General features: G+C 39.4%; 1 protein-coding gene across 5 annotated transcripts in view; it reads left to right on the plus strand.

Moving 5' to 3' along the window:
• The window catches only part of LRRC3B (leucine rich repeat containing 3B), a 101,334-nt gene extending 81,958 nt beyond the window's left edge, over positions 1 to 19,376 (plus strand). For 3 of the 5 annotated variants that reach the window (XM_028490360.1, XM_028490358.1, XM_007102244.2), the window contains exon 2: positions 18,133 to 19,376. In XM_028490360.1, coding sequence (XP_028346161.1) covers positions 18,297 to 19,076 — 780 coding nt within the window. In that variant the 5' untranslated portion in view covers positions 18,133 to 18,296 and the 3' untranslated portion in view covers positions 19,077 to 19,376. Of the gene's footprint in view, positions 1 to 15,845; positions 15,910 to 18,132 lie in introns of all 5 variants that reach the window. The other 2 variants (XM_028490350.1, XM_028490356.1) reach the window with 1 other exon arrangement.
• The last annotated feature ends 523 nt before the right edge of the window (positions 19,377 to 19,899 follow it).

Here is a 19,899-nt window from a genome sequence, read left to right on the forward strand (position 1 = left end):
GCACAGGCTCCGGACGCGCAGGCCCAGCAGCCATGGCTCACGGGCCCAGCCGCTCCGCGGCATGTGGGATCCTCCCAGACCGGGGCGCGAACCCGGTTCCCCTGCATCGGCAGGCGGACGCGCAACCACTGCACCACCAGGGAAGCCCCCATCACAACATTCTTGAATGAGGTTTCTATGAGACTTTAAGAAGTTTACTCTTCTAACAGTTGTTGGTATAAATCTGTTAAACATCAATCAGGCCTTGTGATGATTAACATAAATATGTTAGCTTTGTAAACGGTTAAAGTGGTCATGCGTATCAGCTAGCTTTTGCGACATAACGGTGCCCCCAGACTCGGTGGCATTTATTGCTTACAAGTTCATGAGCACCTGGGTGACCCTCTGGTCTTAGCTGGGTTCGCCCATGAGTCTGTGGTCAGCCGCAGGTCAGGGCGGTGGCTCTGACGATCTGGCTGGGCTTTCTCACATGTTGGGAGTGTGTCTGGCTCTAGGCTGGGACAGCGGGCCTCTCCTTCACAGCATCACTCATTAGCCAGTAGGCTAGCCAGGGACTGTCCCTATGGTGGCTGGGAAGAGCCCACGAGCAAAGGCCAGCGCATGTACTGACTCCTGAAAAGGCCTAGACTTAGAACTGGCATAACGTAACTTCTCCCTTGTGTATGGTCAAAGCAAAGTCCAAGGCCAGCCTAGATCCGAGGGGTGGGGAAACAGACCCCACCTCTTGGTGGGAGTAGTTTGCAGGTTACCTTGCGAAAAAGCAGGAACAACACAAGGCAGGGGATCGTGGGAGCCATTTTTGAAAACAATCCACAGCAAAGTAATCCATTAACTCAGAATTTCCCAAACATACCTGGTCCCCCTGCCAAAGGTCTCCCTTGCCCCGTAGTTTTTATAGTATAACCACCCACAGAATATGATATTTGCTAAATTCAGATTAATTAAAGAACATTTTCCATGAAAAATGAGTAGTATTATGCCCATTTTATAGATGAAGAAGCTGAGGTTCAGAGCTAAGGAACATACCCTAAAAATTGCAAAACTAATAAGTAGTAAGTTACTAGCATTAATTAGTATCTAGTAAGTTGTTGAATGTCAAAGTTTGACAAGTTTAGGTGTGTCTAACTCCAAAGTCCTTTCTTTGAATTACCACTCTATCAGGTTTTCAAGGCCTTTAAGGGTCACGTTATTAATGATTTTTTCAAAAATGAAAGTGGTGCCTGAGGATGAGGAAATAGGAGAGGAGAAAATTCAAACATAATAATAGCCCATTTGTTGCAGTCTATTTATAGGCATGAATGTTTTAATCAAGGGGCATTTCTTTCATTAAACAAAATGATCCTTTGTGATAGCTATGGATTATTAATTTTTTCATCTCTTCCTGCAATAAATATTTGGTGGTGGTCGGTGTTTCTGTATGGTAATATTATTTGGCTTGAGAAGGATCAAGTGCAAATAGAATTCTCATTTGCAAAACTTGTCACCTATATTCCTTCAGAATATTTGGGGAAAGTAAGAGTAATAGCAGCAGTAGAGGTAGTATTAAATGTTCTTTAATTAGATCTGAATTTACCAAATATCATATTCTGTGGGTGGTTATACTATAAAAACTACGGGACATGGGAGACCTTTGGCAGGGTGACCCGGTATGTTTGGGAAATTCTGAGTTAATAGATTACTTTGCTGTAATTTCTCAGAATCTTACGTAGGCTGATGACCATTGTAATTCTCAATGAGTCCATTTCTCAGACTTCCATAACTGCAGAATATTCATTTATTTGGTGCCACTCACAGATGCCTAGTATTCCATAGAACCCTTGGGAAATCTGACCTTGATTCCGATCCCTTTGAAGGTATGTTTGGAGTCAATAGTATTTTGTCAAGCATCTGCTGTGAGAGAGGCACCTATTAGAACCCCATCAGAAACCCGTGAGATAGGTATTATTCTTATTGATAGTTGAGGAAACTGAGACTCCAAGCAGTTACTCTGTTTGCTCAAGATCCCCCAGCTGGTACCAAAACTGAAAGTTGACCCTGGTTTTATCTAACTTCAGGCCTAGGGTGTGTCCTGTAGCCTTTGCTCAGATTCAGAAAGTTTAAGTGACTTTTTAGGATGACTCAGCTGGTCAGAAGAGACACCATGTCTTACATACTTTTGTAGTCCCTGTAGCTCCTAAGAGAAAATATCTTCTCAGTCAGTACCTACAGGCCAATCCCTTTTTTTATTACCTAGTTATTATTATCCTCATGATTATGGCAAAAATTGCAATAGTAGAGAAGAGAATAAGATAAAAAGTAAAAATTCTCCATACCATCAGCTCCAGAACCATACTCTAAAGATAAGACTATTATCCATTTTGTATATGTTCTTCCATAACGTTTTAATTATACAAGTGTGTGTGTATCCTTCTGTTTTGTTTTACACAGATGAGATCATATACGTACATTTTTCACTTAATATATCTTTGAAACCTTTTATTAAAATATAACTGATGGGGGCTTCCTTGGTGGTACAGTGGTTAAGAATCCACCTGCCAATGGAGGGGACACAGGTTCGATCCCTGGTCCGGGAAGATCCCACATGCCGCAGAGCAACTAAGCCCGTGTGCCACAACTACTTAGTCTGCACTCTAGAGCCACAGGTTCGATCCCTAATCCGGGAAGATCCCATATGCCGCGGAGCAACTAAAAGCCCCTGCACCACGACTACTGAGCCTGCGCTCTAGAGCCTGTGAGCCACAACTACTGAGCCCAAGTGCTACAACTGCTGAAGCCCATGTGCCTAGAGCCCGAGTTCCTCAACAAGAGAAGCCACCGCAATGAGAAGCCCACGCACCACAAAGAAGAGTAGCCCTGGCTCGCTGCAACTAGAGAAAGCCTGCGCACAGCAGCGAAGACCCAACGCAGCCAAAAATACATAAATTAAATAAATAAATTTTAAAAAAATATGTAATTGATGTGTAACATTATTTCAGGTATACAACACTGATTTGATATTTGTATATATTGCAAAAAATTGTTACAAGTCTAGTTAACATCCATCATCATGTATAGTTACAACTAGTTGATTTACAGTATTATATTAGTTTCAGGTATATAATGTATTGATTCTATATTTTAATGGATTGTTACAAGTCTAGTTAACATCCATCATCATGTATAGTTACAACTAGTTGATTTACAGTATTATATTAGTTTCAGGTATATAATGTATTGATTCTATATTATACTCCATGCAAAGGTATTATAAAATATTGGCTATATTCCCTGTGCTGTCTATTACATCATTGTATCTTATTTTTTTTAATACCTAGTAGTTTGTTACCTCTTAATCCCCTTTCCCTATTTTGCCTCTTCTCCCACTCCTCTCCCCACTGTTAACAGTTTGTTTTCTGTTTCTGTGACACTGTTTATGTTTTATTATACTCATTTGTTTGTTTCAATTTTTTAGATTTCACATACAAGTGAAAACACACAGTATTTGTCTTTCTCTGACTTACTTCACTACGCATAATACCCTCCAGGTCCATCTATGTTGTTTGAAAAGGCAAGATTTCATTCTTTTTTATGGCTGAATAATATTCCACTGTCTATACATATACCACATTTTATTTATCCATCCTTTATGCAAGTGTTGATGGACACGTAGGTTGTTTCCATATCTTGGGTAGTCTAAATAATGCTGCTGTGAACACTGGGGTGCATGTAGCCTTTCAAATTAGTGTTTTCATTTTCTTTGGATATATACCCAGGAGTGGAATTGCTGGTAGATTCCACTACCATATGGTAGTTCTATTTTTAGTTATATGAGGAACCTCCATACTGTTTTCCATAGTGACTGCACCAATTTACATTCCCACCAACAACGTACTAAGGTTCCTCTTCTCTAAATCCTTGCCAACATTTATTATTTATTTTTTGACAACAGCTATTCTGACAGGTGTGTGGTGATATCTCACTGTGGTTTTGACTTGCATTTCCCTGGTGTTGAGCATCTTTTCATGTGCCTGTTGGCCATCTATGTATCTTCTTTGGCAAAATGTCTATTCAAGTCTTCCCTGTTTTAATTGAGTTGTTTGTTTTTTTGATATTGAGTTGTATGAGCTGTTTTTATGTGTTGAATATTTACCCCTTAATGGTCATATCATTTGCAAATATCTTCTCCAATTCAGTAGGTTGTCTTCTCATTTTGTTAATGGTTTCCTTCACTGTGCAAATGCTTTTAAGTTGATTAGGTCCCATTTGTTTACTTTTGTTTTTATTCCTTTTGCCTTAGGAGACAGATCCTATATATATATATATATATATATATATATATATACATATATATACATATATATATGTACATATATATATATGGCTACAGTTTATGTCAAAGAGTGTTCTTTCTATGTTCTCTTCTAGGATTTTTATGGTTTCTGGTCTTACATTTAGGTCTTTAACCCATTCGGGGTTTTTTGTTTGTTTATCCTGTGAGAAAATGTTCTAATCTCATTTTTTACATGAAGCTGTCCAGTTTCCCAGCACCACTTATTGAAGAGACTGTCTTTTCTTCACTGTATCTTCTTGCCTCCTTTGATGTAGATTAGTTGACCATAGGCACATGGATTTATTTCTGGGCTCTCTACTCTGTTCTACCGAGCTATGTGTCCATTTTTGTGCCAGTACCATAGTGTTTTGATTGCTGTAGCTTTATAGTATAGTCTGAAGTCAGGGAGCATGATACCTCCAGCTTTGTTCTTTTTTCTCAAGATTGCTTTGGCTATTCAGGGTCTTTTGTGGCTCTATAGGAATTTTAAGACTATTTGTTCTAGTTCAGTGAAAAGTGTCATGGGTATTTTGATAGGGATTGCATTAAATATGTAGATTGATTTGGTTAACATGGATATTTTAACAATATTAATTCTTCCAATCCATTAACACAGGATATCTTTCCATTTCTTTGTATCATCTTCAATTTCCTTCATCAGAGTATAGTTTTCAGAGTATAGGTCTATAACCTCCTTGGTTAAGTTTATTCCTGGGTGTTTTATTCTTTTCGATGTGATTTTAAACTGGTTTGTTTTCTTGCTTTCTCTTTCTGCTAGTTCATTTTTAGTGTATAGAAATGCAACAGATTTCTCTATGTTAATCTTGTATCCTGCAACAGTCCTTTGGTGGAGACTTTAGGGTTTTCTATATATAGTATCATGTCATCTGCAAATAATGACACAATATTTTTTCTTGGGAAGAGAACTTTTAAGATCTATTCTCTTAGCAACTTTTAAATGTATAATGCAGTGTTATTAACTATAATCACCATGCTATACACCCCAGGATTTATTTATTTTATGACTGGAAATTTGTACCTTATTTGGCATCATTTTTGTCAGGATTTGTAGATTGTTTCTTTGTTTTGTATTGATGTACCATATTTAGTTAATCAGCCTTTGTGTGATGGATTTTTAGGCTCCTTGTAGGTTTTTTATTTATTCATTTATTTATGTATATATTTATATATTTTTGCTATAATAAACAGTGCCTCAATGAAGAAACAAGGGGCTTCCCTGGTGGCACAGTGGTTGCGCGTCCGCCTGCCGATGCAGGGGAACCAGGTTCGCGCCCCGGTCTGGGAGGATCCCACATGCCGTGTAGCGGCTGGGCCCGTGAGCCAAGGGGAACCGGGTTCGCGCCCCGGTCTGGGAGGATCCCACATGCCGCGGAGCGGCTGGGCCCGTGAGCCATGGCCGCTGAGCCTGGGCGTCCGAAGCCTGTGCTCCGCAACGGGAGAAGTCACAACAGAGGGAGGCCCGCATACCACAAAAAAAAAAAAAAAAAAAAATGAAGAAACAATATTATACATATATCTTTGCACAGTTATGTTTATAATGGAAAACAAAACAAAAAAATGCAGGGTACCATATCATAGAAAAATAGCGTACTATTGCCAAGAAAATATTATAGGAGCTGTAAATAAGCAGGGGTTTTTTTAATACACATTTTTTGACCAAAAATTAGTATCCTGTTTATCTGGTGGGCTGGGCTCTTACCAGGGAGCAAAATGACTGAGCCACTGGTCCCATTAGGTGCCTTTATGACCAAGATCAATGATGGCTAAATGAGGAGAAGGCAACTTAGCCTCCTGGAGCTGCTACCTTCCCCACTGGACGGCTCTGTATCGTTTGTTTTTGATGCTGTAGACACAGATGCCACATGCATTGGACAGATGTAACCAACTTTTTTTGTCATTTTAAAGACATTGCTTATTATGTAATGCAATGGCCCTTTCAATGATGTAGACCGTGAACTGAATTCAGATGACAAGTTGAGAATCCTTTAACCCTATTAATTTCAACTCTAAGAATTTATCCAAAAGAGATAAATGCGTTGATGCAAAACATTCTTTTCAATTCCACATTGTTTATGAGAACAAAAATGGGGACAAAATCCCAAAATATCTAACAAAATTATAATTAGCTGTTAGATTTAACATATAACCCCATTCACTGGGGCCTCTTTAGGTTCAAGCATAAGGTGAAATTTAAAAGATATTATCCCTTATGCTGTCTGGTAACCCTTTCACAGGACCTTCTAAAATACCTGAAATTTGAAAAAGTTTATCTCTGCCAATAACCAGTCATCCTTCACTGTATTAGATAATTACCATTTTGTAACGACATTATTTATCTTCCTCTGGCTACCTGGAAACTCAGAGCTAAGCCAGGTACTTAGTTGCAGCAAAAGTCCTTAACCCAGTGTAATGGGGAGTCAGATAGAATGGACTTCGAGTTCTGTTTCCCACTTACTCTACTGTATTGGTTTCCTATGGTTGCTGAACAAATTACCAACAACTTTGTGGTTTAAAAAAAGCACATGTCTCTTATAATTCTGGAGGCCATAATTTTGAGTCAGTCTTTCTGGACCTAACTCAGTCTGTTGGCAGGGCCATATCTCCTCCAAAGGCTCTAGGGAAGAATCCATTCCCTGATGCTTCCAGCTTCTGGTGGCAGCCAGCATTCCTTGACTTATAGTCACATCACTCCAAGCTCTAACTCAGTAGACATCATGCCTTCTCCTCTTCTGTGTCAACTGTCCCTCTGCCTCCTACTTAGAGGGTCACAAAGATTATTCAGGATAATCTCTCCATCTCAAGATCCCTAACTCAGTCCTATCTGCAAAGTCTCTTTTTCCTAAAGTAACATTCATGGGTTCTAGGAATTAGGACCTAGATTTTTGGGGGGCATCTTTTAGCCAACTACAACCTACCTTATGGCCCCTGAAGATTTATATTCATCCCCATTCAAAATATATTTATTCTACTCCAACATTCCCCAAAGTCTCAACCCATTATAGCATCAATTCAGAATCCAAAATCTCATCTAAATAGCATCAGCTTTAAAGTCCCAAATCTCATCATCTAAATTATTCAAAGTAGATATGGGAGACTCCAGGTATGATCCACCCTGGGGCAAAATTCCTCTTTATTTTTAAAGTAAAGCATTTGGTTCAGTACCTTGCATGTAGTAGAAATGTTAGCCACCATCAGAATTATTCCCTTCATTGCATTAAGGGGAGGGTAACACTTGTAGCCTCCACATTGCCCTAGCAGAGAGAAGACAAGATATAAAATCATGATAATGATAACAATAACAGTAGTAGTAGCAGAAGTGGTGGTAACATAACTCTTGCTGAGAGTTTTTCATGCAACCGAAGCTTTAAGTTTTTTTTGTTTTTAATTTTTATTGGAGTATAGCTGCTTTACAATGTTGTTCTAGTTCCTGCTGTACAGCCAAGTGAATTAGTTATACATATACATATATCCTCTCCTTTTTGGATTTCCTTCCCATTTAGGTCACCACAGAGCACTGAATAGAGTTCCCTGTGCTATACAGTAGGTTCTCATTAGTAATCTCTTTTATACATGGTATCAATAGTGTATATATGTCAATCCCAATCTCCCAATTCCTTCCACCCACCCTTCCCCCGTTGGTATCTGTAAGTTTGTTCTCTACAACTGTGTCTGTATTTCTGCTTTGCAAATAAGTTAATCTGTACCATTTTAATAGGTTCCACATAGAAGAGATACCATATGGTATTTGTTTTTCACTTTCTGACTTACTTCACTCTCTATGACAGTCTCTAGGTCCATCCACGTCTCTGCATTGGCACTATTTTGTTCCTTTTTATGGCTGAGTAATACATGTTATCTAAATTAATCCTCATGAAACCCCTTTGAGGTACGAACTATTATTACCCCCATGTTCATTTGAGAAAACTGTGGGTTAGAGAGGTTACATAATTAGTAAGGAGCCAAGCCATGATCTCCATGCTGCCCAATTAAAACTAGGTCCACCTGACACATGAGTCTTATGTCAGTGTACCCTCCTTTTTCTAGTCTTGATATTCATGAAATGCAGTTTTAAAGAATCGCTGCTCCTTTTGCCTTGGGTTTCCATTTTGTGTATCTCTGAGGAGATAAGTCAAACTCTGATTAGCATTCCTAAGATTCTCCTGCTTTATCAGGAAGGGGTTTCTTCTCCTCTTGAAGTTCTTTTTTGTTGTTGCTTATTTTTAAAACATAGAATATCCCCTCCAAATTTTCATTTGGAAAAATTCAAAACTTTCAGATAAGTTGAAAAATTGGTACGATGAACACGTTCGTCCCATCACTTTCCATTTACCAATTGTTAATCTTTTGCCACTTTTGTCTTTTTCTTTCTACATATAAATATAGTTTTGTTTTTGCTGGACAATGTGAAAGTTGCAGTTCTCATGACGACACCCAAATCTTGTACCTTCTAAGAACAAGGACTCTCTCCTTTCTACTTACATCATGATAAAACCAAATAAATTTAAATTTGATACAATAATAGCTAACATTGTTTTTATACAAAATTTCTCCCAATCGTTCCAATAATGCCCTTTTGTAGCATTTTTTTTTTAATCCAGAAGTCAATCTCTCACAATGCCTTTGTTACCAAGGCTGTTGCCCCAGAATCATACCCCTGCCCCTCCCTCGAATGGAAACCAATTACTCTTACTTAAGTTTAAGGAGGAAGCTGCAAAGAGGAAAAAACAAGAACTGGTTGGAACCCACTGGACCCAAGATGGCAGAGAATTTGACTTCCAGTGGGTCTTGAGCCTCATTATGCGCTCATTGTATTAGCTAAATGATACTCCCACCAGCACCATGACAGTTGCCAGTTGTCATGACACCAGCCAGAAAAGCCCATATAAGGACTGAAAAGTAGTGTTGCCTCAGGTCCTAACCACACTCCTGTTCTCAGATAACTCACAAATATTCTTCCCTCTCTTTCCAAACCCCTCCCTTTACTATGAATCTCCTATATATTTGCTGTCTCCAAATATACAGGAGAAGTTGACTTGCAAACTACGTTCCTACTCCATTCTTGGCCATTGAATAAAGCTTGTGCTGTTCCAGTCTCAGCACTGGTTTTGTTATTGGCTGTGCAAATCTGATCAGAAAAAGAACCTCCTTGGCCGAGACAAAGGGACTCAGCCCAGGCTAGGACCCCAGTGTGGGTTCAGGCAACTAATTCAGTAACATTTTTAGTTGTCACGTCTCTTTTTTTCTTTAATCTAGAACAGTTCTTCAGCCTGTTCTTATTTGATTTTGGTTTTGTTTGTTGTTTGTTTGTTTGTTTTTTCCCTTCAGTGACTCTTTGAAGAATCCTGATCAGTCACCCTGTAAAATGTCTCAAGTTCTGGATTGGTCAGGTCGTTTCCTCTTGATTAGATTCAGGTTAAATATATTTTGGCATACTGCATCTACTGAAGAAAAAAAAAAAAAAGCACAACCTAAAAGTTGAGATTTATGTTTTACTTGCGGACAACACTGAGGTCTTAAGCCAGGGAAACAGCCTTTCAGATCGTTCTGAGGGACTGCTGTGAAGAGGTCAGGGGGGAGCCAGGATATATAGAAGTTTTTGCAACAAACACCAGGTAGTTGGAACACCAAAAGATTACTGTTCATTAAAGAAGACCAGACATCTCAAGTTAAGGAATTTAGTGCTTTTCTATATATGGAAAGATGCAAGACTCTGGGCTCGTTGAAATCATTCCTTTGATATGCACCTCAGCTTTCTGGGACCAGTATCCTGTGTGTTCACATCCTGAGTCTTGTCAGGGTGCACGGTGTGTGTGTGGTGGGTGGGAGAGGGTGGCTGCAGCAGCTGGTGGCCTGATAGAAGGCGTCCAGTTTCTATCCTGAGTTCCCTCAGGGCTCACCTGGCGGCTGTAATGTAATGGCTGCAGCATCCTTTGTTTACTGATATGGCAGCAACATTTTTTCATTGACAGCTGTATAAGTGATGTGAGAACTATTTCATAGTTGATTATGCTTAAGAAAAATAAATGTGAGGCTCAGGAAAAAATGATGATTGATATTTGAGATAAACAACTAAATACTAAAACTCATAATAGAGCATAATCTTTGAACAGTCATTGACAGTTTCTGAAGCACATTTCACATATATTTATTTTGTTTTATCCTTATAATTATGAGACCAGTGAGGTGGATATTATTGGTCATAGTCCTAAGGCAACTAAGGCATGGGTGTGTAAGTGAGTCAGTAAATTCCTAGAATTCAAGGAAGCTGGACTTTGAATCTAGTTTCTGGACCTTGGGTTTGGATCTGAATCCTATACTTTTGCCGCCAAGTCATTGGCTAGGGTTAAGTAGGATAAGTTTTTCAAAAATGGTAACAATCATTCACCCCACTCAGAAGTACAACTGAATACAGCATACGTTAGTGCTATCTAAAAGCAGCTGTCAAGTTGCCTCTGGACCCTGGAGCATCTTTGGGACCCTACATTTATGTAGATTATGTGTTAAGAGTTTGCAAAGCTCTCATGGTTGTACATGCCTTAGGCACTTACTGAGAGATAATAACAGAGAAGCAGAAGGAAACTGAGACAGATGGGTTCCCACTCAGCCTTCCTATAAACTTGTAGCATGTTGAATAATAAATACAGATGTTAGCCAAGATATAATCTTATCTTTTTTTGTTAGTACCCAGAGAGGGATAGATGCTGGGTTCAAAAAAAAGGTGCTGTTTATTTGTTAGTGTCAACTGGAAAAAAAAACAAACACAACCTAAAAGTTTCCAGTTAAGTTTTATTCGGGGACCTTACTGAGGACTATAGCCCAGGAGAGACACAGCCTCTCAGGTAGCTCTGAGGGACTGCTCAGAAAAGGTAAGCGAGGAGCCCAGATACATAGGAGTTTTTGCTGAAAAAGAACAAAAAACAAAGAAAAATACCCCAGGTAGTCAATCAAAAGATTACTGTAGTCACAAACAAACAAAAAAACCAGACATCTCAAGTTAAGGATTTTTAGTGCTTTTCTATATATGGGATATGGTTTGTGGTAGAAGAGAGGTCGTTGGGTGGGGTGGAAGGGTGAAAATGATTTTGCTTTTAGGGATGCCCAGTTTGAAGCCCCGGTGGAATCTTTTGGTGATAGATGTTACCGAGTCCGAGCTTGCTCTGCTCACTGCGCAACAGGCCAAGAAATCAGGAGACGAGGTGTTGAGGCAAGGAATAGCGACTGTATTCGGAAAGCCAGGCATCCGAGAAGATGGTGGACTAGTGTCCTAGAGTACCATCTTATCAGGATCTGGATGCCAGTTTCTTTTATAGAGCAGAGAGCAGGAGGAGGTGAGGAAGTAAAGTAAAAAGGCCATGAATCTTGCAAAATATCTCCTGGTTTTGGCCAGCCTCAGGGAGGGGATGTGTTAATTTCTTCTTTTCTGCAGCCATCCACAGGTGGGTGGGGTCCGGGGGTGTCCCTGTGAGCTGAACAAAGGCATTTCGGTTTAACATTCAGGCAGAGGGGCAGGGTTCCCTGAGGCAGGCCATTATGTATGCCTATAGCTATAGACAGAACAAAAGCAATGGAAAGCAAAGGTCAAAGTAAAAGGAAACAGATCCAACATGCGGCCAGATTTTGTTCTTCCCTGTTACAGTAGGTGGCTGTGGATGGAAATGTGGAACTGAAGTTCAAGGCAGGGCTCTGTGCTAAAGATGTGGAATAAGGAGTTGTACATACAAACATGGCCGCCAAGAGCAGTGGTGAAAACTACCTCTGCAGTTCATTCACCTGAATTATTCAGGTCCCAACTCACTTCCCTTAATTTTTGGTCAGGAATTATGCAGATTGATGGCATATGCAACCCATGCTTAGTTGATAGAGAATAAAGAAATTGGTATATAATTTCTCTAATAGGTTGGAAAGCTAATTTTGGAAATGTGGCATTGAAAATATCATGTACTCAAACGTTACTCTTTTGGAAACAAATGAAAACTGACCAACTGAGAACAAGCAAAGGCTATTTATTCAGCACTTTCTATAGCAAGGGTGTCAACCACCATCTTCTGCATTTGGCAGAGATTCAAATGCAGGCAGGGGTGTGTAAAAGCTTTATAGTGGAAAAAAAGAAAACCTTCAAATATGCCCTGATTGGAGGCTCTTGGAGTGGGCAAGCTAGAGGTGGGCAAAATAGAACCAGAGCATCCTATGTGATTGGTTATGGGAGCAGATTTGGTTTTCCCTGGTTTGGTCCTACATTGGAAGCAGGGACAAAGATCAGAGAAGCTGGAATTATTGATCAAATCCTGGCGATTTTGGTACAAACTACAGGTCGTAGTTTAACTTTCCAGGCTGGTTGCTGCAGGTTGTGGTTTAGGGTTCTCTTTTTATATAGGATCTCACCACTGTCCCTTTGTATATTCAGTCTTTCTTGTTGAAAAAAGTTCAGCTTTTCAAAATTTATCATCTTCTCATTTGCCTATCCCTCTGGGCCACCATTGTTTTAACTCATGTGCTCAAAACTTGCTTTCGGAGGCATTACATTTGGATTGCTTTTTTCAGCTAACCCCTGGTCCTTTTGTATTCAATCAGTTAAATTTTATTGTAAAACAAAACCAAAAGCAAACAAAACACCTTTATACCATAAGAAGTTAAAACCATACAGAAGGGTATAAAACAAAAAGACAATTCCTCTTCACCCCCTGCCAGCCCCTGAGTTCCACTATTCGGAGTTAACCACTATTAATAGTTTCTTATACATCCTTTCAGAAATGATCTATGCATATGTAAATGTATAAATTATATACCTGTGGTTGCATATTTACCTCCTCTTTATAAAAATTTTACACAAATGCAATTATACTATAATCCCTTTTCTATTAACACTTTTTCAAGCTGTTTTTGGAGGTCATCTTTGGAGATCTTTACATCAGTACAAGTCAATCTAACTTGTTCTTAAATTTGAAATAGATATTCCTAAATTGCTCCTACAGAAAGAGTGCCCCATTTATTCCCTCATCAAGTGTCTGAGAGTGCTTTGTTCTTCACCCTTTCATTGACACTAGATAGTCTTCCTAATTTTAACCAAAATGAGAGGTACTTTAACTTGAATTCATTTTACTGTCAGTGAGATCAAGAATCTTTTCATATAATTTATTGTCCATTTGTATATATTGTTTTTCTGTCCATTTTTCTATTGGATCCATTTCTTATTCCTCTGGGAAGACCTTCTTGTATATTAGAGAAATCAGCCTTTTGTTTTATCATTGGTCATTTCACTTTGTATATTTGCCATACTGAAGTTTTAATTTTAAGTACTTACTTTTATGGTTTTTTATTGGTTTGAATTTTATGTCCTAAATTGAAGTACTTTCCTGTTTTTCTATTTTTGGCCTTTCAATCAAATCCTTCTGTTTGGTAGCAGAGTTGCATGGAAGGTAATTGAAAGAAATTGGTGTGTCTGGTATTTCTCTCTGAATCAAGGCATATAGACATCTCCAAAGAGTTCATGAAGCCCTGAGTGTCCCTGGGTATCCCCTAATGATGAGAAGAAAGAAACAGGAAACAAGACAGAGTTTTTAATCAGCCACTGAAAGAACAGTCTTCTCAGGCAGGCTGCCAAGTGCATTTTTTTTTCTTCTGGAAACAGTAGTTGATGGTTGACACCCAATCCCAGAATTAATTGCTGTAGCTCTGAAACTCGTGTGACAGGGAAATGGGAGCAAGACACGGATATAGGGATAAAATGGCCCTCTTTGGGAGCTCAGCTCAGACCTGAACAACACATCCAGAAATCCTGTAGCTTCCTGGTTGCCCCAGACATATTTGAAAGGAATGAGGGTATGAGGATAGGGTAGTATAGAAATTTGAAGGGGGAGTCAGGAGGTAGAAAAGATGCTGTTTAATTTGGGCTGTCCTCTTGGTGGGTTTTCTTCCTTTTCAGGAGGGCAGGCAGGAATTGCTGCCACCACTGTGGCATCACCAGTGTGACCCCAAGCCTTCACTGTGTTCCACCCGCTCATTCTGAAGTTAGCAAGGAGGCATTTTTTCCAATGGCTTGTTTGCTACTTTGGGTTTGCGGGTAGACCTGATGACGAACAGAGCAGAGCGAGCTTTAGGTTTCCAGGCTTCTCCTTAGCTCTGTCCTCTGCTGGATGATCACTGATGTCTGCAGAATGCCCGGTGTTTTACTCTGAGGCACATCTCCCCACGGCTTCCTTTCCTAGGAATCACTGTTTACCTTTCCAGTACTTTAAGGCAATGCCAAGCTGATAATCCCTTTGGAAAATAGTAATTCAGCACAATAGAGTAGAGAGGCAGCTCTTCTGTCCTCCCTGATGAAGATAACCTTGATTCGATGTATTTGAACATTTAAGGGCTCAGCTCTGTACATCCTGCATCTTTTGTCACTTTATACCGGATGAGAGTAGAGGCTCTAGAGGCTGTCATGGCAACCCAGTGATCCAGCCAATCCCAGAAGATTTTATTCCCTTTTTATGAATCATAGAGAGAAAATGAAATAGTTTGAGTCCAACCTCTTTGAACGCAAGGAATATTCGGTGTTTGTACACCCAATAGGCATTCCATCCGGTGTTCAGGTGGACCATTTGGGGCATGAAGGATTTCATCTCAAGAAACTTTGCACCATTTCTTGTCTGTGACCATGACCATTGGACTGATAATTCTGGAGAAACAATAGATTAAGTCTAGAGACATGTACTGGGAAAAAGTTATATTCTTCAATGTGCATTTGTGATTTTTCCAGAGGCCACCATTTTGACATGTAAAACCAACAGACGTTTGATGAGCCAGTGCTTATGTTCAAAGTAATAAAAATAATTACCATAGGGAAGAAAAACCACAGCTAGATTGCTCAATACTTCATTGGTTCATTCATACAATAGATATTTATTTAGCCCTTCATACAGGCCAGGCACAATGCTAGGAGTTCGGAATGTATCTGGAATAATAATAATAACTCTAGCTAACAAGTATTGTGCACTTAACTATCTATCAGGCATTGTGCTAAATGCTTTACATAGATTATTTCATATAATGTTCAAGTCAACATTGTTATTAGATGCTTTTATAATCTCTATATGAAGGGAAGGGGAGTGAGGTTTAGATAGCATAATGCTCATCAGGATTAGAGCTGAAATGCAAACCCAGTGTACTTTTTACTTCTTAATTGTTTACTATTGTCTCTACACAAGGTAGAAACAAGTCCCTGCCCTCACAGAACTTAGAGTCTAAATTAGAGAACACTTTCCTCCAGATAGACTTGGAATCAGTCTCTGGAGAGATGTGGAGTGTCCTCCAGAGAAGGCTTTCCTTCTTTCAACACATACTCAGGTGATGGAAGTCGCTTGATGACAGGGACTCCCTTTGTTTTCTCTAATCACACTCATTTCTCCCATCTCCTGTGTCCTTCTCATGTCCTCCTCACAGCCACATTTGCCTTGTCCTACTGCCACACTCTTTCTTCTCTGAGTGTCCTCCCCTCCACACCTATTCATGCTTTTTCTCTCCCATCTAGACAATTACTCAGTCCCCAAATGCCATGCGATGAAGTTTTGAAGGAAGGAAAACATGGAAGAGAGGTAAACTTCACTGCAGATGAAATGAGCTGTTGACACACGGCTTAGTATGCCAAGGGGTTCATCTCTAGCATCTCTGGCATTGGAGGGACTCAGAATTCCAAAAGCACATTCATTGCATTCTGCTGTTGCTAATCTTATTTTTTCCATGATGAACAACCCAGTTCATTATGTTTTCAGCTCACATTAATCTTCCTTTCTGTGAGTTTGGTAACATTTGGAGTCATTTCCCTCTGTATTTATCCATCTGGGATCTTTAGAAAAGACAAGTTTGCAGAGAGTCATTTGTTGCTCACTGCTGTAAGAGGAATGAATGTTTTCCTTGTCTCTCAGATCCTGAGAGAGAATCCTCGGAAGTCAGGCATGGGTCCCCTCCACAAGGCAGAGGGCCCCCTTCCTGGGATCCGATGGGGTCCTCAATGTGGGATGGAGCAGCAAAGGAACAGCATCAGAAGTTATAGAAATCCCTGGATTCTGTTTGCCCTCATGGAGCGGATGGAATTGGGAAAGAGGGGTAGTGGAAAGAATCGTGAGATTAATGAGTCAGAACAAAATCTTTGGCTTGATTCCTGTCTCTACCACCTGCAAGCTATTTGACCTTGGACAAGTCACATAATCTGTCCAAGATCCACTTGCCTAACCTGTGAGGAGGCCTGTCCTCTTTACATGAGAGAGTAGTTTTGAATGTTCACTTATGTTCTCATCTCCATTTTGGGGTAAGTTCATAACCTTGCTCATATCACTAAAGTTTTGCAATTACTTTTGGCCTTTTTCCAACACTAATACATGTATATGTATATATATGTATATATATACATGGATTACGTGGATTATCTCATATAATGCTCAAGTCAACATTGTTATTAGATGCTTTTATAATCTCTATATGAATCTATATAATCTCTATATATAATATAATATATTTAATAATATTTAATATTATATAATCTTTTATATTATATTATATATTATATAATATCTATATAATCTATATATATATGATTAGAAAGAAAAATAGGTTATTGAGGAAGTCTTAGAGCCTAGTATTTCTTTTTTGGGGGGGGTTAAATTTTTGTTTAATTTTAGAACATTTCCCTAGAACAGATTACTTGAAAGAAAATTACAATGTCAAAAGATATATATATATAGAGAGAGATGTATATGTATATAAAATTTAATGTTCTCAATAGATATTGCCAAATTTCTTTCCAAAACATATTCTCAAAAGATGTGTTAATGAGGATGCTATATTATACTATTCTTATAAGCATATGGATGGTATTTTCAAAAATTATATTGATAGAAGAAAAACATTCATATCTCATTTTATAGTTGCATTTCTTTGGCTGCTAATTACATCATTTTTTTCCAGTTTCATTGACATATAATTTTCATACAGCACTGTATAAATTTATGGTGCACAGCATAATGATTTGACTTACGTATAAGAGGCTAGTATTTCTTAATTCTCTTTTTATACTAAAAAAAAAAAGGCTTGGAGGTGTGTGTCATATTTAAAGATCTATTGGAGAGGGGATACATTGTTTAGAAAACAAAGAGATAGTCCTTTGGAAATTCAGTTAAGGACATCCTTCTGGGTATAATGTAATCTTAAGAGGTCACAAAGGAGGCAACCCTTTTGGAGATTCCATGCTGTAGGTCCTTAGCAACATTTTGTTGTGAAGGATGGAATGCACTCATATGTTCCGTAGTTCAAGTAAGAGATTTCTTTAGAGAAAATATTCCAAATTGGGCATCCATTCAAAAGCCATGAAAGATATTGTTATCTATGGTCATTAGCTGTAAAATATCAGTATGATTTCTCACTGCTGCCCAAGTGAAGGGCTTAGTTGCCTTGATGCCTCTGTTATAGTAGGAGGAAGCAAAGGGGTAATTAAGTCTTATTGCTGTAAAATTTACAAAGGGTTCAGGATGTGGTGAAGGCCAGTAGAAATGAGAGAAATCTGGACTGTCTGCTCTAATTCTGCACAACGAACAAGTCAACATCCTTTGGAAATGTCATTTATTGACAGTCCTCTCCCCCAGGACCTGGGATTTGAGCAGGAGGCTCCCATTACACAGATAACTCCTAGTGGTGTTGATGGAAATTACCTGCATAATCAACTCTCCTGCCCACATAAAATGCCAGATGCCTGAGAGCATTTTTAATTGCAATGTACCTCCCTTTGCAAAAGAGCTAATTGCATCTGCTTTCCTTTCCTTTAGGTACCCAAGCATGGACCGGAATAATGAAGAGATACGTGTATTAGCTGCAGCCCTTTGAACCACACAAGAAGGAAGTCAACAGTGTGGACAGGGCTGGAAGCGTTACCACACTCGTTTGTTGGACTAAATGAAGAATGGGCTTGTGATTATGCTGACATCCCAGCATGAATCTGGTGGACCTGTGGTTAACTCGTTCCCTCTCCATGTGTCTCCTCCTACAAAGTTTTGTTCTTATGATACTGTGCTTTCATTCCGCCAGTATGTGTCCCAAGGGCTGTCTTTGTTCTTCCTCTGGGGGTTTAAATGTCACCTGTAGCAATGCAAATCTCAAGGAAATACCTAGAGATCTTCCTCCTGAAACAGTCTTACTGTATCTGGACTCCAATCAGATCACATCCATCCCCAATGAGATTTTTAAGGACCTCCATCAACTAAGAGTTCTCAACCTGTCCAAAAATGGCATTGAGTTTATCGATGAGCATGCCTTCAAAGGAGTCGCTGAAACTCTGCAGACTCTGGACTTGTCTGACAACCGGATTCAGAGCGTGCACAAAAACGCTTTCAATAACCTGAAGGCCAGGGCCAGGATTGCCAACAACCCCTGGCACTGCGACTGTACGCTCCAGCAAGTTCTGAGGGGCATGGTGTCCAATCACGAGACAGCCCACAATGTGATCTGCAAGACCTCCGTGCTGGATGAACACGCCGGGAGACCATTCCTCAACGCTGCCAATGATGCTGACCTTTGTAACCTCCCTAAAAAAACGACTGATTATGCCATGCTGGTCACTATGTTTGGCTGGTTCACCATGGTGATCTCGTATGTGGTGTATTATGTGAGGCAAAATCAGGAAGATGCGCGAAGGCACCTTGAATACTTGAAATCCCTGCCGAGCAGGCAAAAGAAAGCCGATGAACCCGACGATATTAGTACAGTGGTGTAGTGTCCGAACTGACTGGCATGGAAAAAGAAATCCGTTTGGGATTGCAGTAGAATAAGTGGTTTACTTCTCTCATCCATTGTAAACGTTTGAAACTTTGTATCTCAGTTTCTTTTGAATCATGCCATTGAACTTTTAACAAACATGACAGCATAAATCATTGTCATTTAGGTGATCACCCCTCGGTTGTACTCCTGGTGGTATATTCCTGAGTCAGCTACTTCTCTGAACCTTAGTTCTATCCATCTCAGTATTTAATAATGAAATTTATTTTTTTAATTTGAAACCAAATAAAAGCCTAACTTTGAACCATGAAAAACAGAGTGACTTATTGGTCCAGAAAACAGTACAGTCATTCCATTGCTTTAAAGAGAAACAGACAACTCTTGTGAACCTAAAGAATGATCACAATGAGAGATGTTATTAAGTTCTACTGTACACTGGGGCGCCATAGCTGAGTTATCAGCCAAGTAAAATATCTTTCAGACTTCAAAATACTAAGCCTTAGTAAACTTAAATGATAATACATAGTGTGGCAACCTGCAGAGGTGTAAGTTGGGATGTCTCTAGGTGTTTGCTACCTAAAAGTCAGTGTGTTTAGCAAAACACACTACTTCTACTCTATGCTAGACACATGGAAAAAAAAAAGGAGCACATATTCTGTCCTCAAGATTACCTTCTGGTGGACAGAGGTGTGTGACCAACATAGAAATAACCATGCCAAAAAGGAAGGTCTTAATAATCATGTAGCATCAACTGTGTGCAAGCATGGTGCAAGGCATTTGTATACTATGACTCCAAACCCTGACTCCCAGAGGAGAAAGTG

The sequence above is a fragment of the Physeter macrocephalus genome, chromosome 1 (genome assembly GCF_002837175.3).
Source record: "Physeter macrocephalus isolate SW-GA chromosome 1, ASM283717v5, whole genome shotgun sequence".
NCBI classification, from domain to species: domain Eukaryota; kingdom Metazoa; phylum Chordata; class Mammalia; order Artiodactyla; family Physeteridae; genus Physeter; species Physeter macrocephalus.